This window comes from Rhinoraja longicauda, chromosome 26, assembly GCF_053455715.1.
Source record: "Rhinoraja longicauda isolate Sanriku21f chromosome 26, sRhiLon1.1, whole genome shotgun sequence".
NCBI classification, from domain to species: Eukaryota; Metazoa; Chordata; class Chondrichthyes; order Rajiformes; family Arhynchobatidae; genus Rhinoraja; species Rhinoraja longicauda.
Window position 1 is genome coordinate 32,703,922 of NC_135978.1, and position 16,665 is coordinate 32,720,586.

Below are 16,665 nucleotides of genomic sequence, written 5' to 3' on the forward strand. Positions count from 1 at the left end.
TTTTCAGCTGTAGCTGAGCCTGTGGAGACCTCCCGGTGGACAGAGGAAGAAATGGAAGTGGCTAAAAAAGGTCAGTGTTGGTGGAAAAACACTCATGGGCTGTGCTCTAACTGATTACTAAAGGGGTAACATGAGGGGTAACTTCTTTACTCAGAGGGTGGTGGCTGTGTGGAATGAGCTTCCGGTGGAAGTGGTGGAGGCAGGCTCGAATTTATTATTTAAGAGTAAATTGGATAGGTATATGGATGGGAGGGGATTGGAGGGTTAGGTCTGAGAGCAGGTAGATGAGACTAGGTCAGAGAAAGTGGTCGGCGTGGACTGGTAGGGCCGAACGGGCCTGTTTCCGTGCTGTAATTGTTATATGGTTATAATCCCAAGTAATGTTTCCTGCTTTTGCTAATGTTAATTTGTAGTTATAACTTTTCCATGTAAAACAGCCATTCGACCTATCTGATGCCAGCTGATGTTTGTGCTCTTCGTATGTTCCTCCCACTCTCATTAATTTCCCCCAAGCATTATAGAAGCCTCATATACTACAATGTAAAGCACCAGTTCTCCATGTTAATGATATCTGCAGTGCAAGCTTTACTCTTGTTTCTCCATGCCATGGCCTTAGGACTCGTTGAACATGGACGGAACTGGGCAGCCATTGCCAAGATGGTGGGCACCAAAAGCGAAGCACAGTGCAAGAATTTCTACTTTAACTATAAGAGACGGCACAATCTGGATATGTTACTTCAGCAGCACAAGCTTAGAGTGGTGAGTCACTCTCCCCACCCTCACTCACATCTCCTTATCTGTGGGAAAGGTATGGGCAGGGGGCCTCTTACAAGAACGGAAAGGTAAAATCCCAAAGTACTGCACCATTCTGTTTACCTGATCACCATCTTCAGCTGACATTTATCTTGTTCGTAAGAATAGTAATGGAAATAATGTTATAAATACTGGCAAACAGCCAGGATCTGGTGATTTACAACCCACCTTGCAGATGCATTTATTACGATCACTTGATTTGGGAACAGTCATTTATTAAAACATTGCACATTACATCCTTAGGCAAGAAAACAGTGTCAAACAGGGAATTGTGGAGCATTTATCCTAAAATCTGTTTTCAGCACCACATAAATTTGCGAGAACCATTTGTAGGCTCCAAGACCGTGACACATTATACCAACAATCCCCCACCACATTTAGTCTGTAGAAGGGCCCCGCCCAAAACATCACATATCCACATTCTCCGGAGATGCTGCCTGACCCATCGAGTTACTTCAGCATTTTGTGGGGGTTTTTATACGTACATGGAGTTAGGTCAAATGAGTGTGTTCTCGTACGTTCTTATTCATCCTCCTGACATGAAAATCACTCGTGTAGAAAATTTAGCTAATGGACATAGACCTACAAGATGCACGGTAGGTTTCTCACTTCTCCTCTGTCTCCTCAGCAACAGATGTCACGGAGATCACGGGAAGATCGTGAAGTTTCTCAGTGTGAAAGCATTGCTTCGACTGTATCTGTACAAGAAGATGAGGACAACGAGGTGTCCAATGAGGAGGAGAATGCAGAAGACAGCGAAGGTATTGAGGAATTTGGGTCACAGCGAGCTTGAATCACTGCACTGCCTGCTTGGATAGGAAGCAGTAATGGGGAATGATGCAGAGATCAGAAACTGGAAGCCGAAGTATTAAATATCACACTTTGCCTGCTGCGCAAAAATTCACTTGGAAACGATCCTGCAGAATTTTGCTCAGCTGTGGCTGATGATTTGCTCAATTAAGCTCATCTTCTGACACTCCCTCTGTTCAGATATGCTTTGCTTCTGCTGATGCATGTTCCATTTATTTTAGCTGTTTTTTGCAGTTCCCAGTTACATTACGAGATGAGAAAACATTTCTTCACACAGAGAGTGGTGAGTCTGTGGAATTCTCTGCCACAGAAGGTAGTTGAGGCCAGTTCATTGGCTATATTTAAGAGGGAGTTAGATGTGGCCCTTTTTGCTAAAGGGATCAGGGGGTATGGAGAGAAGGCAGGTACAGGCTACTGAGCTGGATGATCAGCCATGATCATATTGAATGGCGGTGCAGGCTCGAAGGGCCGAATGGCCTACTCCTGCACCTATTTTGTATGTTTCTATTACCAGTCCTCAAAAACAAGTAAACCCTTCTGGATACTGTTGGGGAGGAGGGGTTGCAGTTACGAGGAGAGCAGCAGCCAGCATGGAAGGATGAAGTCAGACAGGGAGAAATTATTTGGGGTTATAAGGAAATAGCCATAAAGTCAAACAAATATTTAGTCTGACACTATTGACATGTAGCAAATTTCCCCTCCATGGATGTGGCAGACCCAAAGAGCCATTTCTGTGCTTTACAACTCTACGGCTGTATAATGTGCTCAGGTCCTCTAGGTTTTCACTTCTCAAGTCTATTTAAGAAGAAGAATTTACAACACTGTGAAAGGAGAGAATATCTGGCACATCAATGCTTTAAGAATTTAGATAGGTTCAAAGATTGCAGCAGGATTTAGATCAGTTACAGATATGAGCAGGGAAATAGCAGTTGGAGTTTAATCAGAACAAGTGTGAGGTGTTGCACTTTGTGAGGCCGAATGTAAAGAGAATGTATACAGTTAATGGCAACCACTTAATGGGATTAGTGCCGGATGGGTGGGGGTACGTGACGGTTGCTACCTCCTCCGTAGGCCAGTGCCAGTTTCCAATTTTATAAGTTGTAGGAACAGAATAAGGCCATTCGGCCTATCAAATCTACTCCATCATTCAATCTGGGCTGATCTATCTTTTCTTCTCAGCCCCATTCGTCTGCCTTCTCCCCATAACCCCTACACCTGTACTAATCAAGAATCCGCCTTAAATATATCCATTGACTTGGCCTCCGAGGCCTTCTGTGGATATACATTTCTTGATGTACTGAGGCATCTCGGGCTCTCGGTCCATAGCTCCAGGAAAGTGGCATCACAGGTAGACAGAGTGGTAAAGAAGGCGTATGGTGTAGTGGGCCAAGTAGGCCAAAATAACGACAAGTAGGCAAGGTTAACGAAAGCGTGTTTACTGTATCTCTGGAACTCCAAAAGGGAATGAGAGTCATGCGGTCCTTGACCTTTATACTCCCGGCCGAAGTCCGCCTCCTTGGCTCGACCCATTCCCGTGCCGAGGGGTCGTGAGTGGTATGGCCCGACCCTCGGGAGCCGCCACAGGACCCCCCCCCAGAACCAGAGGCACGAAGCGCACCGGTGGTCGCACTAGTCGACCGAACCGTGTACGGTACCCGTCCGACGGGGGGTCTGGCGGGGGCTCAGCTGAAGGGACAACCGGGGGGGCTGGCGGGGGCAGAGAAGGGGGTACAAATACCGGTCGAGATGAGGGGATCGGTGGGTGCGGTGTTGGAGGCACTTGTAAAGGGGGGCGCCCGCGCGGCCGAGGCTGTGCAACCCGCACCGGCTGGTCAATGTCCAAGTGCGCTGGCTTGAGGCGATTAATTGACACGGCCTCCGGTCGGCCCCCCATGTCCAACACAAAAGTTGTCTCACCGTGCTTCAGCACCTTGAAAGGGCCCTCATAAGGTCTCTGAAGCTGTGCTCGATGGGCATCACGTCGGGGTCACCAATGTAGTGGGCCAAGTAGGCCAAAATAACGACAAGTAGGCAAGGTTAACGAAAGCGTGTTTACTGTATCTCTGGAACTCCAAAAGGGAATGAGAGTCATGCGGTCCTTGACCTTTATACTCCCGGCCGAAGTCCGCCTCCTTGGCTCGACCCATTCCCGTGCCGAGGGGTCGTGAGTGGTATGGCCCGACCCTCGGGAGCCGCCACAATGGTATGATTGCCTTCATCGGAAAAGGCATTGAGTGTAAGACTCAGGAAGCAGTGTTGCAGCTTTACAAAGCATCAATTAGGCTGCATTTTGAGTATTGTGTGTAGTTCTGGTTCCCCTCAATGTAGGAGAGATGTGGAGGTTTTGGAGAGAGTGCAGGTTTACCAGAATTATGTCTGGATTAGGGGGTATTAGCTATAAGGAAAGTTTGGACAAAGTTGGATTGTTTTCTCTGGAGTGCCTGATAGAAGTATATAAAATGATGAGAGGCCAGGTTGGGTGGACAGTCAGAACACTTTTTCTGCGGCAAAAAGGTCAAAGGTGAGACGGCACAGGTTGAGAGTTAGAATTGAAAGGCTTAAAGGAAATATCCAGTCACTTTGTTTACACGGTGAGTGGTGGGTGCCTGGAACATGCTGCTGGGTGTGGTGGTGGAGGAAGTGGCATTTGAGAGGCATTTAGATAGGCTTATGGATATGCGGGGAATGGAAGGATGGGGATCATTGCTGGCAGAGAAGATTAACTTGACATCATGTTCGACACAGACATGAAAGGCCGAAGGGTCTATTCAGGTGCTGTACTATTCTCAGAAGCGCTTAAAGGTTTAACAACTTTCAGAACCTGACTGACTGACCTGTTTATTTCTATTATTCTCCATGGTTATTTCGTATTTACTTTATTTGTGTGTTACCGTTAACACCTGCACACATCTTTCCTGTGCTGGATTTTATACTCTCATAGATGAATGTAAATTATTTATTCCCAGCAGCCGAGAATAGCTCAGATACTGAAAGTGCACCTTCACCGTCACCGATGCTAAGCAAGCCAAGTAAAGAAAACACGGAGGCTAACAGGTTAATGGGAGAGGAGCTCAATCACTCCACACAGAATATCCCAGATGTACCACCAGCGTCAGCAACACCAGGCGCTGCCTCACCTGAACTTCACATCAAGCAAGAGATGAATCTGGGCTTTGAGGAGTCAATGGAGGAGCAGAGGGATTCTGATGCTGAGGCAAAGCCTCTGTTTGATCCTCTGGTAAAGACCAAATCGGAACCTGTGGATGCTTATGTGAAGCCGGAAGAAAGCATACAGGTTAAAGTGGAGGTGGATGCTAAAGACAGGGAGTTTGAAAAAGCAAGGCAGCAGGAAGCACCACGGCCGGAGCTGTTGGTCCTGCCGCAGACTGGAGCACAGATGGAAGCTCAGTCAGACAACGACTCTAGTGCCACCTGCAGTGCAGATGAAGTGGAGGATGGGGAGAGCGAGAGACAAAGGTGGGAACACACACACTTCACCTCATGAGTATTGCTGCTGACTTGTGATTTTTATTGAATAAGAATATAACCCTACAGCAGTAAAACTAAATGAATGATTGAATATTTTATTGGCAGGTGATGTCACAGTGAAATTCTTTACTTGCATACCCAAGGTATGCAAATAGTCGCCACACAAGGGCGCTGACAAAGTTACACAGTATCCACAGTATCTGCGCCAGGTCCCTCTTTGCTCTCCCTCTCCCCTACCTCCCCTCACGACGGTCCCCCCAAGCCAAATCCTCCATTATCCATTGTTCTTCCCCCTCCCTCACGACAGTTTTCTAAGTGAAAAAAATTTGGATTTTAAACCCAGTGCCTAATCAATAGAGCGACACAAATTGCTGGAGTAACTCAGCGGGACAGGCAACATCTCTGGAGAGAAGGATTGGGTGACGTTTCGGGTCGAAACCCTTCTCCACATTCTACAATCAATAATCAAGAGAGTGGTTGCCCATTCAATACTCGAGTTTAAAAGGAATTAAATTACAAGTTTAGACTTTAGATATACAGCACAGAAACAGGCCCTTCGGCCCAGTGAGTCTGCGCCGACCAGTGAGTCCCGTGCACTTGCACTATCTATCCTGCACACTAGAGACAAATTTAACCGAAGCCAATTAACCTACAAAACTGTATGTCTTCGGAGTGTGGGGAGAAACGGGAGCATCCAGAGAAAACCCATGGGGTCTTGGCGGGAACATACAAATCCGTACAGACAGCACCCCTAGTCAGGTTCAAACACTGGTCTCTGGCGCTGTAAGACAGCATTTCTACTGCTGCACCACTATGGCGCACTGAGTTGAAGGGGGAGGATTTGCAGGAAAATGGGGAAAGATCAGTGGGGAGAAGTAAGTGAATTATTTTTCAGTAGAACTGCTGCAGATCAAATTATTTGAAATTGTCCGTCTCGTGCTATTTGTGATTGATGTGTCAGTATGTGGCAGAGGTCCAAGTTCTTCGTACCCACGTGTGCAGCTTTTTTGAGACGTACCACCTTACTGGCCAGCCTCTAGTTTCTACCATATCCCCAAATCCTAAGTTTCCCACCAAATGCTGTTTGCTTAATATCATAAGGTCATAAGTGATAGGAACAGAATTAGGCCATTCGGCACATCAAGTTTACACTGCAATTCAATCATGGTTAACCTGTCCTTCCCTCCTAACCCCATTCTCCTGCCTTCTCCCCATAACGTAGACATAGCCAGCACCGCCATTCATTGTGATCATCGCTGATCATCCACAATCAGTAACCTGTGCCCAACTTCTCCCCATATCCCTTGATTCCACTAGCCCCCAGAGCTCTATCTAACTCTTAAATTCATCCAGTGATTTGGCCTCCACTGCCCTCTGTGGCAGAGAATTCGACAAATTCACAACTCTGGGTGAAAAAGTTTTTTTCTCACCTCAGTTTTAAATGGCCTCCCCTTTATTCTAAGACTCCCCCAACATTGGGAACATTTTTCCTGCATCTAGCTTGTCCAGTCCTTCTATAATTTTATATGTCTCTATAAAATCCCCTCTCATCCTTCTAAACTCCAGTGAATACAAGCCTAGTCTTCATATGACAGTCCCGCCATCCCAGGGATCAATCTCGTGAACCTTCGCTGCACTGCCTCAATTACAAGGATGTCCTTCCTCAAATTCGGAGACCAAAACTGTACACAAAAAAACTCCAGATGTGGTCTTACTAGGGCCTCATACAACTGCAGAAGAACCTCTTTACTCCTATACTGAAATCCTCTTGTTATGAAGGCCAACACGCCATTAGCTTTCTTCACTGCCTGCTGTACCTGCACGCCAACTTTCAGTGACTGGTGTACAAGGACACCCAGGTCTCGCTGCACTTCCACCTTACCTAACCTGACACCATTGAGATAATAATCTGCCTCCTTGTTTTTGCCACCAAAGTGGATAACCTCACATTTATCTATATTATACTGCATCTGCCGTGCATCTGCCCACTCACTCAACCTGTCCGGGTCACCCTGCAACCTCCTAACATCCTCTTCGCAGTTCACACTGCCACCCAGCTTTGTGTCATCTGCAAACTTGCTAGTGTTACTTCTAATTCCTTCATCCAAATCAATAATATATATGGTAACAGTTGCGGCCCCAACACCGAGCCTTGCTGCACTCCACCCGCCACTGCCTGACACCTGTACTAATCAAGAATCGATTTGGCCTCCACAACTTTCTGTGGCAAAGAATTCCACAGGTTCACCACCCTTTAACCCTCCTCATCTTCCTAAGAATTAAAGAATTCCTTTAATTCTGAGGTTATGATCGCTCATCCTGGACTCTCCCACTAGTGGAAACATCCTCTCCACATCCACTCTATCCAAGCATTTAATCATGTCACACTGTAACTTCTCAAATTCAGGCTAACACAAGACTATAATTTAGAGGAAAAAGACACAAAGTGCTGACAGCATTCCTGATGAACCCGCTGAGTTACTCCAGCATTTTATGTCTTTTGTTTTGTAAAGCAGCATCTGCAGTTCCTAATTTCTACACTATAAACTAGAAATTGGATGAGAACTAAAATAAGTTGCAACTGTTTTTTAAAGATGCTTAAATTCAGTGGGATCTCGGGGTCCAAGTCCACTGAACACATTCTCGGTTTTTTGTGCCCATTTCTTCGCTGCGGAAACCCTGCTCATTGGGAAGTTGGACAAGACGATTGCTTTTTGCTTGCAAACTCCCTCATAAAACAGACAAGAGGAGGGCACATGGTATTGGTGACTGATCTGCTGACACTTTCTGTTTTAGAGTGATACAGCGTGGAAACAGGCCCTTTGGTCCAACTTGCCCAAACCAGCCAACATGTCCCAGCTACACTTGTCACACCTGCCTGTGTTTGGCCCATATCCCTCCAAACTTGCCCTATGCATGTTCCTGTCTAACTGTTTCTTAAATGTTGGGATAGTCCCCACCTCAATTACTTCCTCTGGCAGCTCGTTCCATACACCCCCCACCCTATGTGTGAAAATGTTACCCCTCAGATTCCTATTAAATCTTTTCCCCTTCACCTCAAATCTATGCCGTGTGGTCCTCGATTCTGGGCAAGAGACTGTGCACACTCTTTGATTTCAGGTTTCCAATGTCTGCACGTATCTCATTTGCAACATTACTGTATGCGGTTTATCTTAACATAGCTATCATTGCCCTTTTTATATTGAGCCTGGTATGATATCAATGTTATATGCTGTTCGCACTTACCAACAAGCATTGAATCAAAAGTTGTGAGCCACGTAAAACAAGGAGCAAACTACACGGCTAATTATGAACTCTGAATGTGTGGATCGATGCGTGCGTCGATTTTATCATCACTGAATCCTAGATTGATATTCCACATGCTGCCTTTTTGCACACAAACGTCACTGAGAAAGATTTCAGCATCTATGTACCTCAAGGCAAAATACTGCAGTTTGGTGTCAATGATCACTGTGGCCACGGCCAGTTACTGTTTATTAGCTTATTGGGTAGTTTATAACCCAGCGGTATGAACATTGAATTTACAAATGTTAGGTAACTAATCAACAAACTTACCCCCACTCCCCCTATGCCCCACCTGGATGGTACCCGTCTCTTCCACAATCCCGCCCCTCCTTTCCCATTCTCCACACACCCACCCCCGCTGTCCCCTTCCATGTCTGGTCTCACATTTCATGCATCTTCTGTCATTGTCCTCATCTCACAGCCTTTTGTCTTTGCACCTCTCGCTTTATCCAACCATCTCCCAATCAAACCCCCTCCCTAGTATCCACCTATTACTTGCCGTGCTTTTTCCCAGACTCCACCTCTCTTCCACCTTTCTGCCTCCTAGTGCAATCAGTTTGAAGAAGGGTCCCGACCCGAAATGTTGCCTATCGATGTTCCCTGGAGATACTGCCTAACCAGTATTTTGTTACTTTTTTGTAAACCAGCATCTGCAGTTCCATCATACCATTTGACCCTTACTCCTCCTGTTTTCCCTTTGTCCACAGTAGTCACAGGGAGCTCACTTTGCAAGTGCCAAAATGCCTTGCAGTGCCAGTGTGCAATCTGCATCTGTCTTGCGATTGTACTTTTTTGTGATCTCTGATAGGGTGTCAAGGCACCCATGTAATGAACCAGTGAGCGGTGAAATCCAGTGATCATCTTGGTGTCCTGTGTGCTCTTCATTCTAATATGATCAGTTTGAAGGTGTAAAATCATGAAATGCATTCAATTCTCCACATCTTCTTCACAACTCACACAGCCACAACTTTGTGCCATCAGTACAACACACTCCAAATCATTGATATATATTACTGCTGAGCATTAGTGACCCCAGACAGACACACAGTGCTGGAGTAACTCAGCGGGACAGGCAGCATCTCTGGAGAGAAGGAATGGGTGATGTTTCGGGTCGAGACTTCTTCAGACTTCTGAAGAAGGGTCTTGACCCGAAACGTCACCCATTCCTTCTCTCCAGAGATACTGCCTGTCCCGCTGAGTTATTCCAGCTTTTTGTGTCTATCTTCGGTTTAAAGCAGCATCTCCTGTTCCTTCCTGCACATTTGTGACCCCAGTATTGATTCCTGCAGCACCACGTTCGTTAGCCTCCCAATGTTAAGCAAACTATTTATTTCTGTTTTCTAACTATAAGCCAAACCTTCAGCCAAGCCAGTATTTAACCCACAGCTCAATTTAGTTAAATACCACTTCTGTGGCACCTTATCAAAGGCCTTCTGTAACCTCACATGCACCATGCTTACTGGTTCACCTCTATCCCTTCTGCAGTCTGCAACTTCAATAAAGTAACAGATTTATTCAATATGATTTTGCTTCCATAAATGACACGCTAGAGGCAGGAAACATGTTCCCGATGTTGGGGGAGTCCAGAACCAGGGGCCAGAGTTTAAGAATAAGGGATAGGCTTTTTAGAACGGAGATGAGGAAGAACTTTTTCACCCAGAGAGTTGTGAGTCTGTGGAATTCTCTGCCTCAGAAGGCAGTGGAGGCCAATTCTCTGGATGCTTTCAAGAGAGAGTTAGATAGAGCTCTTAAAATAGCGGAGTCAAGGGAAGTGGGGAGAAGGCAGGAACGGGGTACTGATTGTGGATGATTAGCCATGATCACAGATTGCACCCATTCCTTCCCTCCTGAGATGCTGTCTGACCCGCTGAGTTACTCCAGCATTTTGTGATACCTTCGATACCCATTCCTTCTCTCCTGAGATGCTGCCTGACCCGCTGAGTTACTCCAGCATTTTGTGATACCTTCGATGCCCTGACATAAGTCTGAAGAAGGGTCTCGACCCTAAACGTCAGCCATTCCTTTTCTCCTGAGATGCTGCCTGACCCGCTGAGTTACTCCAGCATTTTGTGACACCTTCGCCATGATCACAGTGAAGGGCGGTGCTGACGCGAAGGGCCGAATGGCCAACTCCTGCACCTATTGTCTATTGTTGTTTTGGTTCAGATCATCAGATGAAATAGAATCAGGCAGTCTGAAGATGGGTCCCGACCCGAAACGACACCTATCCATGTTCGCCAGAGATGCTGCTTGTCCCGCTGAGTTATGTCAGCACTTTGTGTCTTGTTGTGTAAACCAGCATCTGAAAGTTCCTTGTTTCTAAATAGAATTATATGTTGGAATTGTTCAAAACCTCTGAGGATTTGTAATTTCTCAAAGCTGCATATTTCTTTTTTTTTGTGCCAGGATGTTTTCGCCAGAATCAAAGCCCTCGTTGCTGAAGCCTCCCAGCTCCGTGCTGATGGCTTCAGCCATGAAGCCGATGGTTCAGATGGATATCCAGCAACTGCAGCAGCGAGCAGCCATGATCCCCAGTATGGTGAGTGCTTCTGGTCACGCCTTCACTCTGACACTTTGTATTATGTGCTGAGCCGGAAGAAATGGGGGAGATATTAAACAATTTCTTTTCTTCGGTATTTACCGAGGAGAAGGATATTGAATTATGTGAGGTAAGCGAAACAAGTAGAGTAGTGATGGAAATTAGGAGGATTAAAGAAGAGGAGGTACGGACACTTTTGAAGAATATAAAAGTGGATAAGTCTCCAGGTCCTGATAGGATATTCCCTAGGACATTGAGGGAAGTTAGTGCAGAAATAGCAGGGGCTATGACGGAAATATTTCAAACGTCATTAGAAACAGGGATGGTGCCGGAAGATTGGCGCATTGCGCATGTTGTGCCTTTGTTTAAAAAAGGTTCTAAAAGTAAACCTAGCAATTATAGACCTATTAGTTTGACGTCTGTGGTGGGAAAATTAATGGAAAAGATACTTGGGGACAATATATATAATTATTTGGATAATCAAGGCCTGATTAGAAACAGTCAACATGGATTTGTGCCTGGAAGGTCATGTTTGACTAATCTTCTTGAATTTTTTGAAGAGGTTACCAGGGAAATTGATAAGGGCAAGGCTGTGGATGTTGTCTATATGGACTTCAGTAAGGCATTTGACAAGGTTCCACATGGAAGGTTGATTAAGAAGGTTAAATCGTTGGGTATTAATAGTGAGGTTACAAGATGGATTCAACAATGGCTGAATGGGAGATACCAGAGGGTAACGGTTGACAATTGTATGTCAGGTTGGAGACCAGTGTCTAGTGGAGTGCCCCAAGGATCTGTGTTGGGTCCACTGTTGTTTGTCATTTACATTAATGATCTGGATGATGGTGTGGCAAATTGGATTAGTAAATATGCAGATGATACTAAGATAGGTGGAGTAGTTGATAGTGAGGTAGATTTTCAAAGTCTACAGAGAGACTTGGGCCTTTTGGAAGGGTGGGCTGAAAGATGGCAGATGGAGTTTAATGCTGATAAGTGTGAGGTGCTGCATTTTGGTAGGACAAATCAAAATAGGACGTACATGGTAAATGGTAGGGAATTGAGGAATGCAGTGGAACAGAGGGATCTGGGAATAACTGTGCATTGTACCCTGAAGGTGGAATCTCATGTGGATAGGGTGGTGAAGAAGGCGTTTGGTATGCTTGCCTTTATAAATCAGAGCATCGAGTATAGAAGTTGGGATGTAATGTTGAAATTGTACAGGGCATTGGTGAGGCCGAATCTGGAGTATGGTGTGCAGTTCTGGTCGCCAAATTATAGGAAGGATGTCGACAAAATGGAGAGGGTACAGAGGAGATTTACTAGAATGTTGCCTGGGTTTCAGCACTTAGGCTACAGAGAGAGGTTGAACAGGTTGGGTCTTTATTCTTTGGAGCGTAGAAGGTTGAGGGGGGACTTGATAGAGGTTTTTAAAATTTTGAGAGGGACGGACAGAGTTGACGTGGGTAGGCTTTTCCCTTTGAGAGTGGGGAAGATTCCAACAAGGGGACATAGCTTCAGAATTGAGGGACAAAGGTTTAGGGGTAACATGAGGGGGAACTTCTTTACTCAGAGGGTTGTGGCTGTATGGAATGGGCTTCCGGTGGAAGTGGTGGAGGCTGGCTCGATTTTATTATTTAAGAGCAAATTGGATAGGTATATGGATAGGAGGGGATTGGAGGGTTATGGTGTGAGTGCAGGTAGATGAGACCAGGTCAGGGAGAATGGTCTGCGTGGACTGGTAGGGCCGGACAGGCCTGTTTCCATGCTGTAGTTGTTATATGTTATATGTTATGCATTCAGTGCCTCTGAAGTAAAACGCAGAGTGTTGGAAGTACTTTGCAAGTCGGGTAGCATCTGCAGCATGAGAAACAGTTAACATTGCAGGTTGATGATCTGTCTTTGGAGCTTACTCACCAGGAATCTCATTTTTAACTAGCTCCAAGTAGATTACTTTGACATGCACAATTATGTTTTACTTCAATTAAACCCTATCTGGTGGTTGGAAACTATGGAAAGAACATTTAAAGAAACCGCAATTATTTGTTCAGTTGAAACCTCTCTTTATTTCTCTTGATTCCATAACTCTCCACTGAACAAAACCATATTGACTTTTTCAATCAGTTAGAATCTGGAAGGCACTGTTGAGGGGGTGGAGGAGGTTTAAGTGGTTTCTAGATGAATCCCTGGTGGATGGAAGGCTTTGGACCAAGCCCTGGTAAATAGGCAGTTGATGGTCTGCACAAACACGATGGGCCAAAGGGCCTATTTCTACACTATGACTCAATATGATGTACAATTTATGTGTGTTCCTGTATCTTCCAGCTCTACGGTCTGAGAAGCACACAGAATCATTTATATTTTACTAGCCATTTGCATTTTCTTGCACATGGTGTGCTTCCTTCAAACTACAGTTGCTCTCCATTGCTCTTGAATGCAAATGAGATGGGCAATAAATGCTGGCCTTTGGCAATTTGCATCCTGAGCAGTGAATACCATTTTTATAAATTGAAGGGTGCATATGTTTCTGGAGCAAACATGTCTTGGGCAATTTTCAGCAATATTTTCTGTCCGTCAGATGGGGACTCCCTACATGCCTGCTGGTGCTCCAGTGAGTGGCCTCGCACTGCTTCAGCGGCACATCAAAGCCGCCCATGACTGTGCGCTGCAGGAGGAGCAGGTGCGTCAACGGCAGGAACATTTGGACAGTGAGCGCAGGAATTCTGCCAGCCCTAACGTCTGCAACAAGGGCTGTCCCATCCCAGGCAGAGAAGGTAGGAGTGGTACACTTAACGCAAACAAATGGCAATGATGCTTTCTTCATGTTTTAGAAACTTAAGCTGAAGCTTTCAAAGTTAGGCAGTGCTAAGGTTGAGGTAGAAATATCCGACTTTGTTTAACAAACACCAGGCAAATAAAAAATTCAAGAGGCTACATACTGCCTGGGTCCTTCCTGTAATCTGTTTACACTTTAGATGTCCTTTGTGTAAGTTGTAAAAACTAATTCAAAGTTACAGCGGCTCCTAGCCGGGGAGCTGCACACACGGTGAGTGTCCCGGGGAGCTGCACACGCGGTGAGTGTCCCGGGGAGCCACACGCGGTGCGTGTCCCGGGGAGCTGCACACGGTGAGTGTCCCGGGGAGCTGCACAAGCGGTGCGTGTCCCGGGGAGCCACACGCGGTGAGTGTCCCGGGGAGCTGCACACACGGTGAGTGTCCCGGGGAGCCACACGCGGTGCGTGTCCCGGGGAGCCACACGCGGTGAGTGTCCCGGGGAGCTGCACACGCGGTGAGTGTCCCGAGGAGCCACACGCGGTGCGTGTCCCGGGGAGCTGCACACGCGGTGAGTGTCCCGGGGAGCTGCACACGCGGTGAATGTCCCGGGGAGCCACACGCGGTGAGTGTCCCGGGGAGCTGCACACGCGGTGTGTCCCGGGAGCTGCACACGCGGTGAGTGTCCCGGGAGCTGCACAAGCGGTGCGTGTCCCGGGGAACCACACGCGGTGAGTGTCCCAGGGAGCCACACGCGGTGCGTGTCCCGGGGAGCTGCACACGCGGTGAGTGTCCCGGGGAGATGCACACGCGGTGAGTGCCCCGGGGAGCCACACGCGGTGCGTGTCCCGGGGAGCTGCACACGCGGTGAGTGTCCCGGGGAGCTGCACACGCGGTGAGTGTCCCGGGGAGCCACACGCGGTGAGTGTACCGGGGAGCTGCACACGCGGTGTGTCCCGGGAGCTGCACACGCGGTGAGTGTCCCGGGAGCTGCACAAGCGGTGCGTGTCCCGGGGAGCTGCGCACGCGGTGAGTGTCCCGGGGAGCTGCACACACGGTGAGTGTCCCGGGGAGCCACACGCGGTGCGTGTCCCGGGGAGCCACACGCGGTGAGTGTCCCGGGGAGCTGCACACGCGGTGAGTGCCCCGGGGAGCCACACGCGGTGCGTGTACCGGGGAGCTGCACACGCGGTGAGTGTCCCGGGGAGCTGCACACGCGGTGAGTGTCCCGGGGAGCCACACGCGGTGAGTGTCCCGGGGAGCTGCACACGCGGTGTGTCCCGGGAGCTGCACACGCGGTGAGTGTCCCGGGAGCTGCACAAGCGGTGTGTGTCCCGGGGAACCACACGCGGTGAGTGTCCCGGGGAGCCACACGCGGTGCGTGTCCCGGGGAGCTGCACACGCGGTGAGTGTCCCGGGGAGCTGCACACACGGTGAGTGTCCCGGGGAGCCACACGCGGTGCGTGTCCCGGGGAGCCACACGCGGTGAGTGTCCCGGGGAGCTGCACACGCGGTCTGTGCCCCGGGGAGCCACACGCGGTGCGTGTCCCGGGGAGCTGCACACGCGGTGAGTGTCCCGGGGAGCTGCACACGCGGTGAGTGTCCCGGGGAGCTGCACACGCGGTGTGTCCCGGGAGCTGCACACGCGGTGAGTGTCCCGGGAGCTGCACAAGCGGTGCGTGTCCCGGGGAACCACACGCGGTGAGTGTCCCAGGGAGCCACACGCGGTGCGTGTCCCGGGGAGCTGCACACGCGGTGAGTGTCCCGGGAGCTGCACACGCTGTGAGTGTCCCGGGAGCTGCACACGCGGTGAGTGTCCCGGGGAGCCACACGCGTTGAGTGTCCCGGGGAGCTGCACACGCGGTGTGTCCCGGGAGCTGCACACGCGGTGAGTGTCCCGGGAGCTGCACAAGCGGTGCGTGTCCCGGGGAACCACACGCGGTGAGTGTCCCAGGGAGCCACACGCGGTGCGTGTCCCGGGGAGCTGCACACGCGGTGAGTGTCCCGGGAGCTGCACACGCGGTGAGTGTCCCGGGGAGCCACACGCGGTGAGTGTCCCGGGGAGCTGCACACGCGGTGTGTCGCGGGAGCTGCACACGCGGTGAGTGTCCCGGGAGCTGCACAAGCAGTGTGTGTCCCGGGGAACCACACGCGGTGAGTGTCCCGGGGAGCCACACGCGGTGCGTGTCCCGGGGAGCTGCACACGCGGTGAGTGTCCCGGGAGCTGCACACGCGGTGAGTGTCCCGGGGAGCTGCACACGCGGTGAGTGCCCCGGGGAGCCACACGCGGTGAGTGTCCCGGGGAGCTGCACACGGGGTGTGTCCCGGGAGCTGCACACGCGTGAGTGTCCCGGGAGCTGCACAAGCGGTGCGTGTCCCGGGAGCTGCACAAGCGGTGCGTGTCCCGGGGAACCACACGCGGTGAGTGTCCCAGGGAGCCACACGCGGTGCGTGTCCCGGGGAGCTGCACACGCGGTGAGTGTCCCGGGAGCTGCACACGCGGTGAGTGTCCCGGGAGCTGCACACGCGGTGAGTGTCCCGGGGAGCCACACGCGGTGAGTGTCCCGGGGAGCTGCACACGCGGTGTGTCCCGGGAGCTGCACACGCGGTGAGTGTCCCGGGAGCTGCACAAGCGGTGCGTGTCCCGGGGAGCTGCACACGCGGTGAGTGTCCCGGGGAGCTGCACACACGGTGAGTGTCCCGGGGAGCCACACGCGGTGCGTGTTCCGGGGAGCCACACGCGGTGAGTGTCCCGGGGAGCGGCACACGCGGTGCGTGTCCCGGGTAGCTGCACACGCGGTGAGTGTCCCGGGGAGCTGCACACGCGGTGCGTGTCCCGGGGAGCTGCACACGCGGTGAGTGTCCCGGGAGCTGCACACGCGGTGAGTGTCCCGGGGAGCCACACGCGGTGAGTGTCCCGGGGAGCTGCACACGCGGTGT

General features: G+C 49.7%; 1 protein-coding gene across 21 annotated transcripts in view; it reads left to right on the top strand.

Moving 5' to 3' along the window:
- The window catches only part of ncor1 (nuclear receptor corepressor 1), a 186,200-nt gene that overhangs the window by 92,108 nt on the left and 77,427 nt on the right, over nt 1-16,665 (top strand). For 19 of the 21 annotated variants that reach the window (XM_078422004.1, XM_078422003.1, XM_078422017.1 and 16 more), the window contains 6 exons: nt 8-70; nt 617-759; nt 1,442-1,574; nt 4,590-5,100; nt 10,825-10,957; nt 13,533-13,728. In XM_078422004.1, coding sequence (XP_078278130.1) covers nt 8-70; nt 617-759; nt 1,442-1,574; nt 4,590-5,100; nt 10,825-10,957; nt 13,533-13,728 — 1,179 coding nt within the window. The remainder of the gene's footprint in view (nt 1-7; nt 71-616; nt 760-1,441; nt 1,575-4,589; nt 5,101-10,824; nt 10,958-13,532; nt 13,729-16,665) is intronic. The other 2 variants (XM_078422005.1, XM_078422008.1) reach the window with 2 other exon arrangements.